We start from the raw sequence: 18,577 nt of genomic DNA, 5'->3' as shown, positions 1-18,577 counted from the left end.
TTTAGCTTATACTCCAAACCAGTGATTGTTGCCATTCTTTACATCTCTGTTTATAGAAATAAGACAGGAAATTCCATTCCTTCAACTGAAAGAGGATATAAAAACTCAAAAGAAACCTAATACAGTGTGAGCAAGTTCTTGCCTATTTGATGCTGGCCAAGAAAAAGCTGGGTTGGCTTGGTCAAGACCAAGCTCTCCACCACACCATCACTTTACATACCACCATCACTTCCACTTTGTTCTCACACACAGTATATTTCAAAGGTTTGCATTCATGCCTGGATTACTTTTCTCATGGTATTATTTCACTCTTATCAAGTTAACGTAACAATGTGACAGCCCCGGCCATGATGTGCTGTAGGGCACATGGCCTGAATAGGAAACATACTAACAAAGAAAATAGAGGCACCAAAGATTGAACTCCCTGCAAGTACTGTCATGGTGTCTGCTAACAAAAATTATTCTATCTTTAAGCTTTGTTTTATTGTGATGGTTTATAACAATTTTATTTCCCTGAACCCTCAGTTTTATCTACAACCACTTTTAAAGGAGAAAGGATCCTAGAGCATGACAAGCCACATGTGGCTTCAACTCCATCACAAACAGTGTTTAGCAGTAATGTAGAGCCATTTTCACCAGTGGGAATGAGACTTTTTTAATATTATTAGTCTTCATGATTATTTTTGCTCATCATGAATCATCGACCTTCTACTCACTCATTCATGCTCCCAAAATAAAGGTCACCTACACTTGATGTTTAGGCATCCATCTATTATGATAAGAAATATCTTCACCTAAACAGGTTTTAAACTGTTACCTATCAGTTCTCTATTAATAAATCTAAATAAATGATACAATGTGAACGCTCCCAAATCAAGTAAAACTGTGTTGAACTAAGATCACTGACAAATGAAAAATTTTTTAAAAGTGATACCGTCAAGGTAAGTATTCCATCTAAAAAAATAAAAATGAGTGTTTTAGTCAGAACATTTGAGTTCCAAAACAAAATTTAACTAGTTTTAACCAATTGTTCTGGTTTTTATTAACTCGTCTAAAAATGAAGAGAGATCACTTGTCAAAAATAAACATTGGCTTTTCATCACTTGAAGAAAAGAAGTAAAGGAAAAAACATCTCCATTTATAGTTTTAGTGAAATCTTTTGCCATTGAACTGATACATTATCTTACTATTTGTTGGTAAAATGCCAGTTATCTGCCATGATACAGCTGCTGTCCTCAGAGAAAACAACTAATCTTAAACAGCAGGCCGATAGCCAGCTTCTGTACAGCATAACTTCTAATTAAGGCAATACCTTTTTCAAGCCAAACTTAACAGGAAGTGAAAACAAGCAATCGTTTTCTCTTTCCTCGAGGCAATACAGACTGATATTCCCAATTGTACTCCATGTCTTTTTAGAATACGTCACTCCAATTTTATGACCATGCAGAAGTATCAGGTTAGTTAAGGACAACCATTTCAAGTCCTGTGGCAGTAAGCTGAAGATATGATATTATAACATAATGAAATCACTGCTTTATCTTATAAGCAAAAGATCTTTGGGACAAGCAACTGACCATGCTTAAATATTTGAATCCAGAACATTTCACCTACCCTTTGTTCTTAACACAGGCATTTTTCAAGTGAATGTAGTTGGACGGAAATATGCCCTGAAAAATAAAAATTGTTTAGCTAAAAACAAAAAACTGCCCTTACATGAGATATGGAGTACCATTTAACATGCAAATGCATGCTGAATTACAAGTCCTCCAAATAATTACCAAAACACATGCACAAAAAAGAATGCAATGTATACTCAGTATAGATCTAACAGAATCTAAAATGCCATATTCAGTAGAGTTTAAATCCTTCAGTATTTCAGAAAATTAGAAGATAAACACATGTAGAACATGTAGAAGATTGCTTGAGAGCTCACCTATCCTTGATATTTTTATTTATTATTCCCACCTTGACAAGAAACGAACCAACTGTGGGGGATATCTTACCAACAGCATCTTAAAAATAGTATCTTCAGATAGGGATTTTCAAAATAAAGCAAAATAAAGTCAAAGTTCAATCAAAATAAAGTTAAGTTAATACAGAAAGTAGTCAAAATAAAGTTTTATTTGGTGGCTACTATGCCCTGCAGTGCATGGGAAAGCTGTGGTAGATGCCTACCAAAGAGCCTCAGTGTCAGGAATGGTCCTTTTGTAGTTATTTAAGGGCTCTCCAGCATTCTTTTGAATGGACAACATTGCTGCAACAGTCCTACTGCTCTTACAGCATGCTAACCTTCATAAATCAGAACAATAAGCAAAATTAAGCAACTCAGCTTCAGGCTGGGAACGTAATACGCTACAGCTTGTTACGTAATGCAATTAGGGAAAATACATATATGTTCTCTTTATAATAAGTACAGCTGCATACAGGTTTCCTTTGTGATGATGGTGCCCCATTTTCTTTTAACACAGACGTTAGACCTTCAACAAAAACGCATCTACTATGCGGAGGCAACTGCCCTTGTAAATACTCCTACACTTCTGTAACATAAAGTAGTTCAGGAGATCATCTGCCAAGGACAGTAAGATGTACAGCCTTGCACTTGTAACGATGTGCCAGAAAACAGGATGGCTGCATATGCACGCTTACTGCAGACCAGCTCTCACAGATAATTTCTTTGAACATCAAAGCTGGCAGAATAACAAAGGAAGAATCTTGACAGAGCGGTACCAATAACAAGTGGAGTTACAAGGTGCGCTTATTATTTTACTTTCGGAGAGACTCCCTTCAAAAATCCAATTCAGAAAACTATTTGCATTCATGCTAGGAAAGCAGAAAATATATATCTCATTTCTTCACACATCAAGTCATGTTTAGAAAACCTGTTCATAACTTCTATCAACACATTTGACAGACCAGAAAGCAAGACTGACAGCAAGCATGTGGTGAGAATTGCAACAAAAGACAAGATGCAATAACAAATCCCAACCACTCATGTCTTATAAATCAAATTGCAATATGTATCAATAAGGTCAAAGTAGTAAACATCAGATTAGACTCTGACTAAATTTATTGTTCACATTGATCTTCCACATAAAGCAAAGGAAATTTATGAGCAGAGCCCGCAGGGCTAGGCACAGAAGGCCAATGACTTATGATATGAGCCCCTAGAAACTTCGGAAATTAACATATATGTGCCCTATTTTGCAGCTGAAGGGGCTTGGAAATGAAAAAAGAAAAAAGCAAAGCTTACAATGCAGGTTAAAGGAGCAACAGATGATTTAAGATCTTTCTTCAATGGCTTTAATAAGACTAAAAACTCTAGTACTAATGTTGAGGAAAAAAAGGAAATCTTGAAATGGGTTCCCATATGAAAAACAATCTTTACAGTCACAGAGGCAAGTCAACAGGACAGATTAAGAAAATAGAAAGACAAATAAGATAGGTAAAGCTTAAATGTATTCAACATGAACAAACACTGAAATATGAATTTCATAATATTTCATGACTGAATGTAGAAAAAAAAATCAGTGAAGTCTGGTGTAGAGTACTATCAGCTATACTACTATGGAAATCAAAGACGACAAAGAAAAATAAAAAGAACCACATATATTACATGACAATACATATCTTTTATTCAGCTGATATTCTGCATGTGGCTCCTATAAACTAGCTGTCTCCACTGGCTGCTCTAAATTAATTCAAAACATCAAGAAAAGTGGGCACAGTCCAACCAACTTTTCCAACAGTATTTACAATTTGTATTCTCAGTAGTCTTTTCCCTTCAACTTAGCTTCCTCTGAGTTCACAATCTAAAAATCGTAAATGAAAGAAAATTCACGAGAGCCTCAGATTTGTAAAGTGTACCACCCTAATACACAGGAACATTTCAGAAGTGTAATCCATGTCCAAATCTAAGTAAAGCAATTTCAATAATATACTTGACTAAGCTCTAGTTTTATTTTAAGAGTAAACATTATATACATACATGGAGACTATGAACTTTTAAAAAGTAAATATACATTTTCGCCAAAGAATGCAAAACTACAATTGACTTTTACCTTAACATTGGGGTTTTTTAAGGCAAATCCTCTGTACCATCCTGTGAAGAAAGAACATTTTGCTTTTTAAAGTATGCAAATCATTTCCATATGTAAAACAGATTTCATCTTTCCCTTTTGGACAGATATGACAATTACACAGTGCTGTCAGACTGCACTCATCTAAAAGACTTTCCATACAATGAAAGGTATTTTGTTTGAACAGCTCACCCTCAGATGACTTAATTCACACAATTTCAGGAATTACTCTTTAACCCTGTATCCCCAAACGTTTTAACAATGTAACCCAGGTATATTTTGCACTAGACACCACACCAGTCAAAAGGGAAATAGTTTCATATTCACTGTAAACATTTACAAATCATTTTTGGACTTCATGTTCTAAATCTATCAAGCACATTACTATACAAAAATCATAATACACCCGATTCAAAAGAACAGATCCTGTGCTTTCTGTAAGAAAATTTCTTACAAGGTTAACAGTATATAATCCTGATATGAAACCAAAAAATACCTATATAATCATAAATAATCAAAAAATCATTGACAGACAAGCCTTAGGTAATGTATTAAGGAGGTAGATTATGAAAGAAATGCAACTTTTTCTCATGCACTAGTAATGGACACTTGCTAAAATCATTAGCATTCTCTTCCTCAGAACAGCTAGAAAAGAATGTTTACACTGCTTTAACATTTAAACTTATGGACTTTGAAATCATTTGAAAGGGTCTTGATGGCAGCCAGGCTTCCCTTGGGAACACCAAGAAAGCAGAAAAATCACAATGAGAACTTGCTGTTTTAACTGCTGTCCTCTATGAATGTTTATTAAACAGAGATTAAATAAAAGGAATGAACTGCAAATTCATTATTATAGGGATTAGAGCTCATTGGAATTGTGAAAGAAATGAAGAGGCCAAAATGTATTATATTATTGATTTCAAGAATGTGTTAATTTAAGAAAGTAAATGAATAGTAATGGGGTTCAAATCAACAGTATATGAAACTTCATTATCCCTGGAATTCCAACCTGTGAACTCACCATCACATTTCTCTAATATTTGAACGGTGTCTCCAATCTCCAGTGATATGCCATGTGGGACTGTCCCTCGAAAACCAGCTATTACTGAAAATGATAATAAGTTTCAATTATTTACAAGATTAAAATATAAATTATTCATCTTAAAAATAGTATATTAACAGGAGAAGTTAAGTGTTAGAACAAACAGGCTTACTGAAATTTAATAAGCTGTAGAAAGAATCAGAGGTTAAGCCACTTTTATGAGAAGAAAATTTAAAATACCGGACTTGAAAAAACCCAAAACACTTAAAAACCTACTACACATGAATGGAAAGCTTGTACTGGAGAACACTGTTAGCTAGACCATAACTACCCTGAAGGACAGAAACCGTTTTATTCCAAATTCTCACATTAACACATATCAAACCTTAGAATTTTGCAAGCTGAAAGTGCCAATATTTTTGTTGCTATCTATACCACCCACACACCACAAAAGGAAAACCTTATTTCACATGTGCTTAATGGATGCTATAAACCCAATACTTCGTATAATTCCAAATGTGAGGAAATAGTTAGGGGGTGGAGACCAGTAAAGCATGCTGTTCACTAAAACATATGAAGGGCACACAGTCTCCCCTGTAGCCTCCCCAAAGCCAGTGAATCCCAGGCCATGAGCTCAAGCTGGGACAAGAGCTACAGAAATGGGCTTCCCTTGCTGGAGATAAAACATGCCTCAGAAACAGAATGTCCACTAGAGCACATATGTTACCAAGTACTTACAATGGTCAAATTTTAAGTCTTGTATTGCTAGTGCTAAAAAAAATAGCCAGCTATTTTTTTCACTCAGAACCAAAAATATAGTTCTCAAAAGCCACTCAGAATGCTCATTCCTACAAACGCTAAAAATCCATTAACATGCTAGATAGCAGGTCAGCTATTCAACACTGTGCTTACTGTATTTGAAATTCTGAACTTAATATATTATCTAATTCAGGCCATGAGACCAAGCAATAGTGATTTTGATTCTCTGTATAGTAATATTCTTTTGGACCTTAACTTTGAAGTTTAAGAGGGAAACGGCCTTCTGCCAGTACCAGTAGGGCACGATGCACAAAATTACTTAGTGACCTAACAGCAGTCTTGCTGCTATCAAATCTCTATCCATCTAGATAGGAAACCCCAAATCTCACAGCAAAGTAAAAAATACACGAGCTCAGAGGCATGAGAACAAATCTTCACATGTAAAAGCCAAAAGGAAACCCCCTGGATGCAGATATGCATATAAAGTAACTACTCTTCCACCAAAGGACCTGCAAGATTTTGAGTCACAACAATCCATTTTGGCAGCTCTTGCCTGCTGTCGGAGGTCTCTCCCACCACAGGCAGAGACTACACTCAAACACAATATAACCTGTCATCCACCGCCTGTGCTTGTCACATTGTTCAAAGGCAGCTTGAGAGATTAGCTGTCAGCAACCACGAAAACTGAAGATTCATTCATGAATCTTTGCCAGAAAGTTCCAGATTTTAAGAGTAAACCAACGGGATACAGTTTATACATAGGATGGCATGTACCAAAATGTAAAAAAGTACATTTTTGCCAAATCTTTCCTCAGAATCTGAAGCCCTCAAAACTCACTGAATTCAATCATCACTTCAGTCATTGCTAAATCACCCCTATGCTTAACCCACAGTCTGTATTTATCCATTCAAAAAAAGCCTGTGAGATTATGTGCCTGGGCAGTCCCTAAGAGTTTGATGTAACATGTGACCAGTATTTATAGCATTGAGCTTCTCCCCCACTCCAACCCCCGACATGTGTATTGAATCAATCTCTGTTCATTTTGGTGCTCCTAGTCTCCAAGATATTCAAAGAAAATACCCCGAGATAAGCATTATGAAATAAAAAGAGCTACTTTGGTTCCCCCACCACAATCAAGTACACTATTTTTTAAAAGAGTTAGTTGCAAGACAGCATTTGTACATTGGAAAGGTTTGTCTAAGGGTTGAAAAATGAGAATTTTTCAGTTAATTCTTATACAAAGATCTAAAAATTAAAACAGCTTATTAACTATGAACAGATTAAAATAAAAACAAAACTCCCTGAATATCAAGACAATGTATAAATTCCTCTGTGACACTGGAATAAGAGGAGTCATCCTGGTCACCTTTCTAGCTTGCAAGAAGCAAAACTAAATTATGAAGCCTGCCAAAATAGCACCTACAGCCACTGAAATAAAATTAAGGAATTAACAGAAGAAGCATGCAAAACCAAACCCTTGTGTGATGTCTTATTTTTAAACTTCATGAGATAAAAAAATGACAGTAATTTTCTCCTTAAGAGCCAATATATCCTGTCACATTGTTATGATCTGACTTTGCTGTGACATTCAGTTTTTATTACTTAGTTACTAGATCTGTTGAAGATTTTTCTTTTCTTTTTCTATTTTTAAGAGAAGTTTAAAAAAACTTTTAGAACAAAAAAAGATTGAAATCTGATATAGTGTAGAAAATAGCTAGAATTTGTTTCAGAGCATGTATGGAAGACAAAAATGTCTACCTTGAAATATCTTCTAGGATAGCCTGCAGAGTACCAGAAAAAAAGAAAGAAAGAAATGAGAGCATCACCTGTACCACTGAGCCAGCACATTCACCCGATCCACTCACAAAACTCTGGCTGGATTCTTGCAGAGGTCTTGCAGAGAAGTCAGGCTCAAAATAGGCAGCCCATGGTCTTTAGCAATGCCACTCTAAACAGAAGTGCACTGCAGAGCAGCAGAGAATTTAACGCAAAACACAGGGATCCACAAATAAACTTATCACACAAATGTTTACTCGGCTAACTTTCTACTGATCAAGTCGCATTACAGAATTGGAATAGAGACAGAAGGTGGCTATTCATGTCTTTTTAGTTTATCTGTGGGGTATATACATAAGTAGACTACAGGGAAGATAATGATGAAGTCATGGAAGGAGGTAGTTACAGTTCCACCAGAGAAGATCCCAGGGTTCAGTGGTTCAGCTAGGACCAAGGGTGCTCAACCAAGCCATGATATCAATTTGATGTACTGAACCTCTCGCCCTTTCCTCCAATGACCACATTGTTCTGCAACACTTTGCAGATGCTCCTTAATTCTTTCTCCTAGTAGTAATAAGTACATAATCACTCTGCAGTGACCGTGGCTCAAGCTGTTCTCAACCTAACTTGAGAGCAGTACACATCTATCACACTCAGAACTGGACTTTTTATATATACAGCATTCACCAAGCCATGTATATCAAATATGCACCATTTTCATTCTTATAACAGTAGCTGGTGGGGTTATCACCTTCTCTCACTTCCATTGCAACTGGATAGCAGAGACCCTAGAAAAGGAGGACAGACAGAAGAAGAGAAATCCACTCTGAATATAGCTCACCTACCAGTATCTGCAGTCTTTGCAGATGTGCTGTCCACACGCATGTCCCCAGGAAGCTAAGTATCAAAAGCACTTACATCTAGGTACATTTTTTTTTTGTCATTGTAGTACCTGAAGGTCATATAAATGTCCTGTTTGTGTTTCAAGCACAGGCATAGTGATTGATGCCCTCTTCAATCACCTCTCAGCCACAGGAGAAATGTGGAACTCCACAATAAAAGTTTGTAGGAGGATATATTCTCAGAAGTGTTTTAGAAACTGAGTTCAAATACAGCAGCTAACTGGCATTATTAAATATTTTCTTGCTGCCAAAGGGTCCTCAGAAGATAAGAAAGCAAGACAATAACACAGTACAAAAACCTAAGCCATACAGAAGGTGAAATCATATGGTGAGAACTACAGTGACATGCAATATTAAAGCATCTTCGGGTTTAATGCCAAGCTTAAAATTTTTAGGGTACTGTAGGTACAGTGAATCCCAAGTTATGAAACAACCCATTTCAGAGAGCTATGGAGAGATACTCAGAAAGAGACGAACCTTTATGAAACAACAAGTTACCTGCCTGTGATTAACTGCTAAAACTAATCAAATGTACTAATATTTTCTTAATATTCTTCTACATTTCAATAGAACAGAGTCAGTTCAATCAAGAATGTGACGTAAGACCTTACAAGACATCCTTTCTATGTGTTTCACAAAGTTCTTCACTACAAGGGCATGTGTGACCCTTCATATCAGACCACCATTCCAATTAGGAAAAAGAGGAAAGAAAAGGAATAATCCAATGGAACTCCTATGTTCAGCTTCTCAAAAGAAACTTCATCTTTCTGCTCTCATCCAAATCACTGCCTGCGCTCACTTTGTTGGACAATTTTACATACGCCAGCGCCTGGCATATAAAAAGAGTAATTCAAGCCCAAGGTCTTAATTAAAGCCTAAATTAAGGTTTTTGGTGCAGGAACTCACCTTCTGCTCATCTACAGCACAGAGAGCATTGCTGTTCTGAAAAATAAAACAAGATTCTTTTTCTACTTGCAACTAGTGCATTCAAATCTTACATGTGAGTTAGCATTATAAAGAAGCATTTGAGACTCACCAAGAGCATGCTGGGTTTCATGGCTAGCTTCACGCCATTTATAAGAGGAAAATGTCTCCCCACAAAGGGTGCAATGTGACATGGTGCTGAAGATGTCCCCCTGTCACAAGTTGAAATTAAGCTCAACACTGTGAAAGGAGACACACAGTACACTGCAGTTCCTGGCTGAGTAGCAGGATGTACGCCCCCGCTTATAAAGGAATCAATAGCAGTAGAAGCAACATCTACAGCAACTATTAATACCTCAGAAATGAGCATTTGTACCACAACAGCAGACTCAGGTTTCACATAATAAAAAACAGTCCTTCAACTGAAGAAAGAGGAAAGGGGGGAAAAGATACAGGGTAGAAAAATATAAGTTACTTCAATAATTACTTTAATAATTACTTGGCCATATTGTGCATGCTAAATGCTGGAGTAAAAAATAGACTCCAGTTCAATGCCCTAAGTCATGATGCCCCAACTGTCAGAGGTAGTATATGAACCACACAGAAATGTGGTAAAGACACACTGGAAAATAAGAGATTTGGAGGGTGGGAACACTGTGTCAGAGGGACTGGTTTTGACAGGGAGCAAGATGCTCTGATAGAAAAGGAATTGACTAGCTGGTAACAGGGGTGAGTGGCCCACTTCAAAGATTTGCTTGGGGTTATATTCTTAAAATCTTTATGCCTGAAATAACTGGAGATCTGCATATAAGAACTAATGAAGCAGACATTGTTGTTCCTCTCCTCCTAACAGATGACGAGAAGATATTATTGATTCCAGATATTATCTGCTATAATTGAAGTCAGGTCCTCTCAGTGGCAAAAGCAAATTTAAAAGTTGTTATTCTGCATTTAAAGTGCCATTCTTTCACCAGATTGAGACTTTCAGGTACAACCATTTCAAGGGGTTTCTTTTCTATTCAACAGTTGAAAAAAATAAAAGTTGTAATAAATGAAATCAGGGAGCTCTTAACATAATAAAGGAATTATATTAATTAAAACAATAATTACAGTTGCATTTTTATTTTAGGATTGAAAACTGAACTTTTTATGCAATTTTTCAGCTGATGAGTAAAGATGTATATACATTTCCTCTGAGGAAGGCTCTGATTCAGTGAGTTTTTTACATTATTGCAATAAAGACATCTGTTGATATGTACTTGTGGATAGGAAATACAACAGACATTCAGCACTGTAAGCTGCAGAAAATGCAACATTAGAGAGAGCACATCATCAGGACAGCCATTTAAAAAAAAACCACACAACACAGACCAAGGACTCTACCCAGGATACTGTTCGTAAACTCATGTCTGAAGCTACTGACCACTGATAAGCAATGCAAGCATCCCTCGGTACAGCTCTCAGCATTTCGTGGCACAGGGATCTCCTGAGCCAGACATGGTATTTGTTTTCAACAACGATTGATGGATTTTTCTTCTATTATTTTGCCTAACCAGGCTTTACATGCATCATAATGTCATTGTCCACAAAGTCACAGTAAGCTCTCCAGTTTAGATACACTTCACGGCGAAAAGTCTTCCTTGTTTTACAGTGCCACTTAAAATTTCGTTTCATGTCCCCTTGTTCTTGTGGGAAAGTTTGAATAAGCAATCTCTTGTCACCCTCTCTGCACCTTAGCTGTACGTTTTCCAGGATGAAGCTGTTTCTCCTCAAAAGAAGCTGAAGAACCTTTTTAGATTTCTAAATAGGCGGAATTGTTAGACACATAAACACAGAGGCATACAACTTTGCTAATGCAGAATGGCCAAAACTTACTGTAAAAGGCCATCACGTGCACTGAGCTTTGCCTACATACAAACTGATCTGGATGGAGTGGCATGATAGCATAGCTACAAGCTCATGCTTCTAATACATGCATCTGTTCAGTAATGCGTTGTGCTGCCTACAGATACCCTAGGAGGCTTGCTGCAAACCAAAAACAAGCTAATGAAGACAGTGACAGAAAAGCAGAGGGGGTAGGGGGGAATCAATCTAATCTCCTTTCAAAAAACAATATATATATATGAATGTTAGTTTCAATAACAGAAGCAATCCTTAAATCTCTTGCAGATTGAGGATAAACACTCAAATTTATACTGAAATGAAGGAATGCAAGTTCTCTTGCCTGTACATGTGCACCACAGTTAAAAGGATCAAACGCATAGCTCGGATAATGACAGTCCAGGACTCCTGAGCCATGTGTGGCTTTTGAACATCTGAAGTTCTGCTCAGGTGCAGCAGTCAATTGTTCTTAAGAGATGAGTGCTTGCATGGAATTTTCCTAATAAGAACATTTATTGAACAGCTATTCATGAAAATACCTCACGGCACATCAAAAAATCAAAAAAGTTTGTGTCAACATCCAAGCTTTGAAAATACTATATAAAGTAGAATACTTATATACAACTGTTCTTCAGTTGTCTGAAAAACAAAACAAAACTACCTGGAATTCCTACTGCTATAGCACCAGCTACCTATACAGAAAAGGCAAATGCCAAGTCTGAAATACACAAAGGGCACAGAGCTGCAGCAGACTGTATTCCCTCCTGTGCTGGTCTGAACATTTGAATTCAGCAAGGTAATCACTTTCAAATCCCCGATTACAATGCTTCCAAAAACCACAGGACAATTCTAACATAGATAATCAGTTTAGTGTGACTGTCTGAACATTTGTCAAGCTCTCCTCATCCTGCATCTCAGCTACAGGCAGGAACCTTATAATCTCTTGATAATAGCTTGATCGGTTCTCCCAATACCTGCAAATATTTTTGCTAACTCTTTACTTTGGGTACCTTAGCTATTAGGCTCTATATCTTAGAAAAGAGCACTAAAAGTAACAAGTGATGGCATGTATTTGCTGTTGAGAACGGCTGCCAATCTAGAACACCAAAACGGATATAATTCAGCATGTACCACCAGGGTCCCTGTCCTTGCACGTATGAGATTTCATTGGTTTTCTTCTATCAAATATCTAGTTAAACCCTTTATATTTCTTGAACTCCTGCTGCATCTTGTTATGTCTACATCTTGCCCTCACTAAGAGCAATTTCTTGATTTGCACTACTTCTAGAACCAGGAATTTAAAAGTAAAAAGAAAATAAAACAGGTCTTTACAAGTCTAGAAAATCTAGTACACCCTAGAGTCTATTAATAGATGACACAGCTCCTCCCTATGAATTTGCTCAGGAGTCTTCTCTACAGAGAAGGAATGTCAATGTAAAACCTGTCAGAGGCATCACAGTAGAAGGCAAGGCGGACTCAGTACAATCAGGTATAGATTCCATGCATTCAATCAAATTATAATAAACAAACTAGTCTACATGCAGTCCAACCAGCTGGTCTCACTTACAATTCTCTAATGTAGAGCTACAGATGCAGTATCGATGCTCTAAGACTGCCATCTTGAGCAGTGTGTGGATTAAGTGTCATTTTTCTTCATTACTTGGAAACTGCAACAGCTTAAAAATCCAGCTAGGAGAAAGGAATGAGTGGAAAAAAGTAGATTATGTTAAGATGACATTGTGTATGAGAACAACCTTTTTAGTTAAAAATAGCTATGTTATTCACTGTCTTTTATTAAGACTAAGTATTTCCAACATTCTAAGCATTTTCAAACTTCGTTAAGTAATTACTTTAATTTTTAATAGGATAACGAAGGAAAAGAGTTATTGCTGTTTAACTTTAAAAAGTTAAAGAGACTTTGAAAAAGTCTTCATGTTTTGTTCACAGCCTTTGGGAAACCAAAGTTTCTGATTAAAATCAAATAAACCCCTGGGTTTTTTTTTTAACTTTCTGTAAGTGTCAGGTATGGTAAAGAAGGGAGGTTAATGTATTCACAGCACAAGTGCATTATCTTAGGTCCATCAAAGCCAACGAAGCCCTGTGACCGCAGATACCAGATCTCATGACAACTCTTCAGTTCACTTTGGACCTCATTTAAAGCATGAGGTGGTGCTCACCAAAACCACCAAAAAATTAAATTTAAGAGAGATTAATTTCTACATGATTTCAAATCCAGATCCCTGGTGATACTTTTGTATATGCCAGAAGGTTCACCGACTACCTGTCATATCCCTGCAAAGCCAGGAGAAATTGAACAGGAAAATCAAATGCCTCACATAATTATAGGCACAGGAGATATCTCCCAGAAAACACTTCACTTTTTTCAGAATAAAAAGACAACAATTATTTTAAAGTAGGGCTTGAATAGATGAGTATGTCCTTACAATTTCATGCTGACTTTATGTGAGAACACTGGGTATGGTCCAAAGTCTAATAACCACACATTTCCCCATTCTCCTCTTTCCTCCCCAAAAGCATTATAACACAACATGCTGCTCTGAACTTGGGGGGCACAATTTTACAGTCTTTAACAAACTGCAAGTAGCACCATGCAACCCAAGCTCAGAAGAGCTGTAGTCTTGTGAACTGCAAAGAAAACAAGACCGCTGTGCAAGCTGCAGCATTACTCTTCACCAACTATCAGAGCCACCGAAGGGGAACACAGACAACAGTAGAGTAGCTGAGAAACTCCATGTGTTTGGTATCAAAGAGTTTGGCAAATGAGACTGGTTTCCCCTTAATATTTCACTGTTTACTCCCATTCAAGTAATAAATAGCATTCCAGGAAGCCAAGAAAAGCAGAGCATAAGTTTTCTTCACTAACACAAAAAAGACATAGCACCCATCTTCCACAGGAAAATTTTTCTAACACACAGGTCCATCAAATGACCTTAGAGATGAAACACGGTCCAATTTTCTTGTATTTCCTTTGAAAGAGCAGGGTTTAGCTCTCTGCTTGACCTGCCATCAGTGGAAGACAAGAAAAAACATCACTGAAACTTAAACATACACACACGCCCCAAAAAAAACATCCCCAAAAAAATCAACACATCTTGCAATTTTGCAATGCTATTCTTCAGCTTGTCTGTTATCATTATATTTCAGCTGAGTTTTAGTGTCCTGGCAATCTGTAGTTCTCTGACATTCAATTATTTCATTATAATTTATTTTCAGTATTTTCATTTTACCACTAAGAGTTCTGTTTTTTTGACTTTAACATACCTGCAATGTTCTCTCTAGCATTTTATAACTCAAGAAATTATTTTGGTTTTGTAAGCTATGAGCCTTAACTACATTGTTACTTACAATACATATTCATTAAATAGTAAATGCCAATTTTTTGCTGCACATCAAAAATTATTGGAATATGGCTTTAATCATGAGTAGTCATTTCTTCAGTAATGAAACAAAAACCTTACCAACTTATGCAATAAACAAATTGTGCAATTTAGCTAACATTAAAAAGAAACTGTAATTGTGAGCTTTTGTAGCCTGTCCTACAGGTCAGTCAATTCTCTGCAGATACAAACTGAGTATCAGAAAACCACTTGAAAGACAGGACAGTTTGGCAAGGTGTGGAATTAAGTGCAACTAAGGAAGATCATGATTACAAATCACTTACAAATACCCAGGCACATGTTTTTTATCTTAAATGAGGCAGAACTTTCTTGATCTAGTGTAATTGAGAGACATTTCAAATAGACTGGAATACAGCTATCAGGACTAGCAAAGCAAAACTACTTTCTCCTGTGAAAATCCTCAGAGACTGCTGAACGCAAGTTTAAGCATCCCACTCTGGCTTTAAGCTGGTTTATTAGGTTGAATGGTTGGAAATAACCACTGCCCTTTTCAGCCTAATTTCAATAGTTGAGCCAGCAGAATTCAGTGTATTTAGCCCTGCAGAGTTTCATCACTAATCCATAATCTCTGTAAAATTGAAAACTTCAGGGATATTTAACATAATCCCACAAGTATCTTAAAGTGTATGACTAAAACAAATCTAGCAAGTGCATACACTTTTTTCCTAATCAAAGCTCTGAAAAATTAAAAAAGCTACCTGGATATATACTTTTAACAGTATCTCTGTGATGTTACAGTGCACTTTCAGAAGTGCAACTGTAGGATCCTCTTCAAAAATCAGAACCCTCACATTCTGCTCATGCTTGCTTAAGAATAGTGCCTGTTACTCCAAAATCAAGGGTGAAGAGAGTTTAGGTTCAGTTGGCGGCTGTTTATAAAAGCACACAAAAGCATGTGAAAAATGTATCTGACAAGTATATGCAACCAATTAGGATAATGAAGATTGCTGCCAAGGGTGCAACTGTTCTGTTTGATGTGTTGGGAGAAGGAAGCGTATCAGCAAACGGTCCTCTTTAAATGTTTATATTACAACTCATCACTGCATCTGAACATTTATCTTTTTATGTACGAGTACTTCAAGAGACAAGATGATTTTTTTTGGTTTTAACACCTTGGGAGAGTCACTAAAAATCACTGCCATTGTAACAGTTCCCTCCCTACCCCTTTCTCTAGATTTGGCACAGAAGCCTAGGAATAAGTTTGGGATACCATGGGTCCAAGAAAGCATGGACAACAGTGATGTATTCCTAAAGAATTATTACTGGGAGACATGTTACCATCCTGTACCATGTTAATACTTCCTGAGTGAAACTAGTCACAGTCTTGACAAGCAACTGGGCAGTTCCAGGCAAAATGGACACAAGTACTTCTCTTGTAGTACTAAGGAGTTTTTCCATCCTTCTCCAGATGAAAGAACCTACAAAACTCTTAAAGAAAAACTACAAGAAGCCTCTTTTGTAAATAAGAAAAATGAGCAGAGACAGGTAAAAAGACTTGTGTCAGCCTGGTGTCTGCCAGTACATTAGGAACAAAGCTGAAATAAGCTAACTCAAATCAAGCAGATTTGCAATCTTGTTGGCCACTGTCCACACCATTAAGCCACATTATGTACTTGTTTTGCACTGAACTGAGGTACAAAACTCACAGGCTTAAAGGAAAAGTTGCCAAACTTCACTTGAAAGGGTCATGGATGAGGCAGGGAATGAAGGGAAATGAAAGTCAAGGCAAAACCAGTAGCAAAGAAGAGCAGAGCCTCCTCCCAGGAGGCTGCTGCCCTGCAAGGGACCACTCCCAGGGTGGGAGAAAACAAACAGCAACACCAAGGCTAGACTTGGCCACAGTGCCACAATTCATCACATCACACACAGCTGACTATTATACTAATTAAAAATCATTCATTTTCTTAAAGACTGGGTTTTTTTTTCGCCCTACAATTAATAGCCTCCTGGGGATCCAGATAGAATAACTAAGGCCTCATGGGATTTATCCAGCATCTGAAGTAAGGAAAGGACAAAGTTGTGTTTTCTTCCCATGCTTGAAAAGCCCTTCTGAAACAAGAATATGAAACACAGGCAGAAGACCCCTTGCAAAAAGAGATTCCACAAATAGGTAAATTTCATGAAAATGAACATTTACTAAGTGATAAACCACAGTGATCATACTTTTTATGCATGTGGTTGAACAAATTGTTTGGTCAGGTAGTGGAGTGTGAATGGATTTCTTCCATTGCACAGCCATTAAAAATTTTAATATCTGCCTTCAGAAATTGGTTCCCAATTTATTGGGCTTTTTGCTTCTTGTTTCAACACCCTTAGAAAGGACATATTAATTCAGAAACCAATTGGCAGGAATAAATCACCCAGACCTTACCATTTTAAATTACAAAACCCAAAACAATAATTACATGTGTGACCGTACCATGAAGTATCTTGTCAGTGTTCTGCAGTTAATGCTCAGAATTGCACTGTCCACAGAGAAAGTAAAGACGGATTGTTGCAAATTACCTTGGGAATTCTTTATATGATGTTTTCTTCTCTGTTATGAACACTAACATCTCAAAGCAATTTATTCTTTAAAGAAATGTTGATAAAAATTATTTGCCACAATTAAATCCCCAGTTTTCTTCTTTCAAAGACCAAGTTGCAGATGTACGGTGCTGCACTAAGAAAGCAGTATTGCCCAACAGCAATGACAGTGCTCAGGAATCCACTAGGCAAGAAGACAGGTGAAGAAACCACAGCTCCCCCCAATCTAGCCTAAGAAAAAAATTCTTTCGGAGTCTCACAGTAACATCACCCATAGAAGCAGGAGCAAGATACACCAAGCAGATAAATAAGTTTTTATCTGCATCAAGAGCACCACCTCTACACTATCCTACACTCTTATCTCAAAGGTCAATGCTTCAGATAACAGCTGTAGCTGCCACCATGACAATAAACAAGCAAACAAAAAAATGTACAGTAAGGTATAAGCAAAACTCTGCTTAATCAGAGTCAGCTTATGGCAAGTGGCACATGATAGCCAATGCACAGCATGTTCAAAGCTCTAAAGCCTATATAAAACCAATTGCTGCAGTACTCAAGTTCTGCTGCTACCAAAATCCATGGTAAAGCACCCACTTGCACAAAATTCTCTTCCACATTTCTGGAATAAATGGAAGAAAAACTAGAACAGGTTCTGGTTAGAGAAAGACAGGAAGGCTCATTAAGGGCATGCATCACCCTCCACTGCAGCGAAGAACTGAGTTTGGAAAAGAGATCTAACTGACAAGATATTACAGAGGTATGCAAATCACAAAAGACATGGGAAAATGAAGATGAAATTATTATCCCCTTCCTTCTCCTCAAAGCATAACAGCTTCATGGAATGAATGGTCTGGCAGCAGGTTTGAAATGAACCAAATAATATTTTTACAAAGGCATAATCAAGTTACAGAACATCACTGTCACAGAACTCCGTGAAGGTCAAAAACAGGAGAAGTTTTAAAAAGGGGTTACAGATATAGGAGGACTTACGTACAACAGTCCTAATGCACCCTTTGGCTTTGGAAGTCTCTAAAAGCTATGGCTGAATCTATACTTCCTTTATTTCTTATACACTTTCCCAATAAAGGATTAATGGACAGGTGAGAGACATCTGTGGCTTGATCCAGCTTGACAGTTGTTCAGTTCCTATACTCCACCAGTTTCTGATATCAACTTCAGCTTAAGCAGCAATATACAGGTGTTGAAAATTATTAAATTAGATGATCAGTATACCACAAGGATGTTTTTAAAATTGAGCAAAACAAGCCCTC

The 18,577-nt window shown here is 37.1% G+C and overlaps 1 protein-coding gene across 4 annotated transcripts in view; it reads right to left on the bottom strand.

Annotated features, from left to right (window-relative positions):
• The window catches only part of DOCK4 (dedicator of cytokinesis 4), a 254,113-nt gene that overhangs the window by 162,480 nt on the left and 73,056 nt on the right, over window positions 1–18,577 (bottom strand). For all 4 annotated transcript variants that reach the window (XM_087765670.1, XM_087765672.1, XM_087765671.1 and 1 more), the window contains exons 2-4: window positions 5,098–5,181; window positions 4,059–4,099; window positions 1,612–1,667 (exon numbers count right to left, since the gene is read on the bottom strand). In XM_087765670.1, coding sequence (XP_087621796.1) covers window positions 1,612–1,667; window positions 4,059–4,099; window positions 5,098–5,181 — 181 coding nt within the window. The remainder of the gene's footprint in view (window positions 1–1,611; window positions 1,668–4,058; window positions 4,100–5,097; window positions 5,182–18,577) is intronic.

This window comes from Nipponia nippon, unplaced genomic scaffold (genome assembly GCF_047370975.1).
Source record: "Nipponia nippon isolate SJK-2023a ecotype South Korea unplaced genomic scaffold, ASM4737097v1 scaffold_3, whole genome shotgun sequence".
NCBI lineage: Eukaryota > Metazoa > Chordata > Aves > Pelecaniformes > Threskiornithidae > Nipponia > Nipponia nippon.
This window is presented reverse-complemented; position numbering and strand designations above follow the sequence as displayed.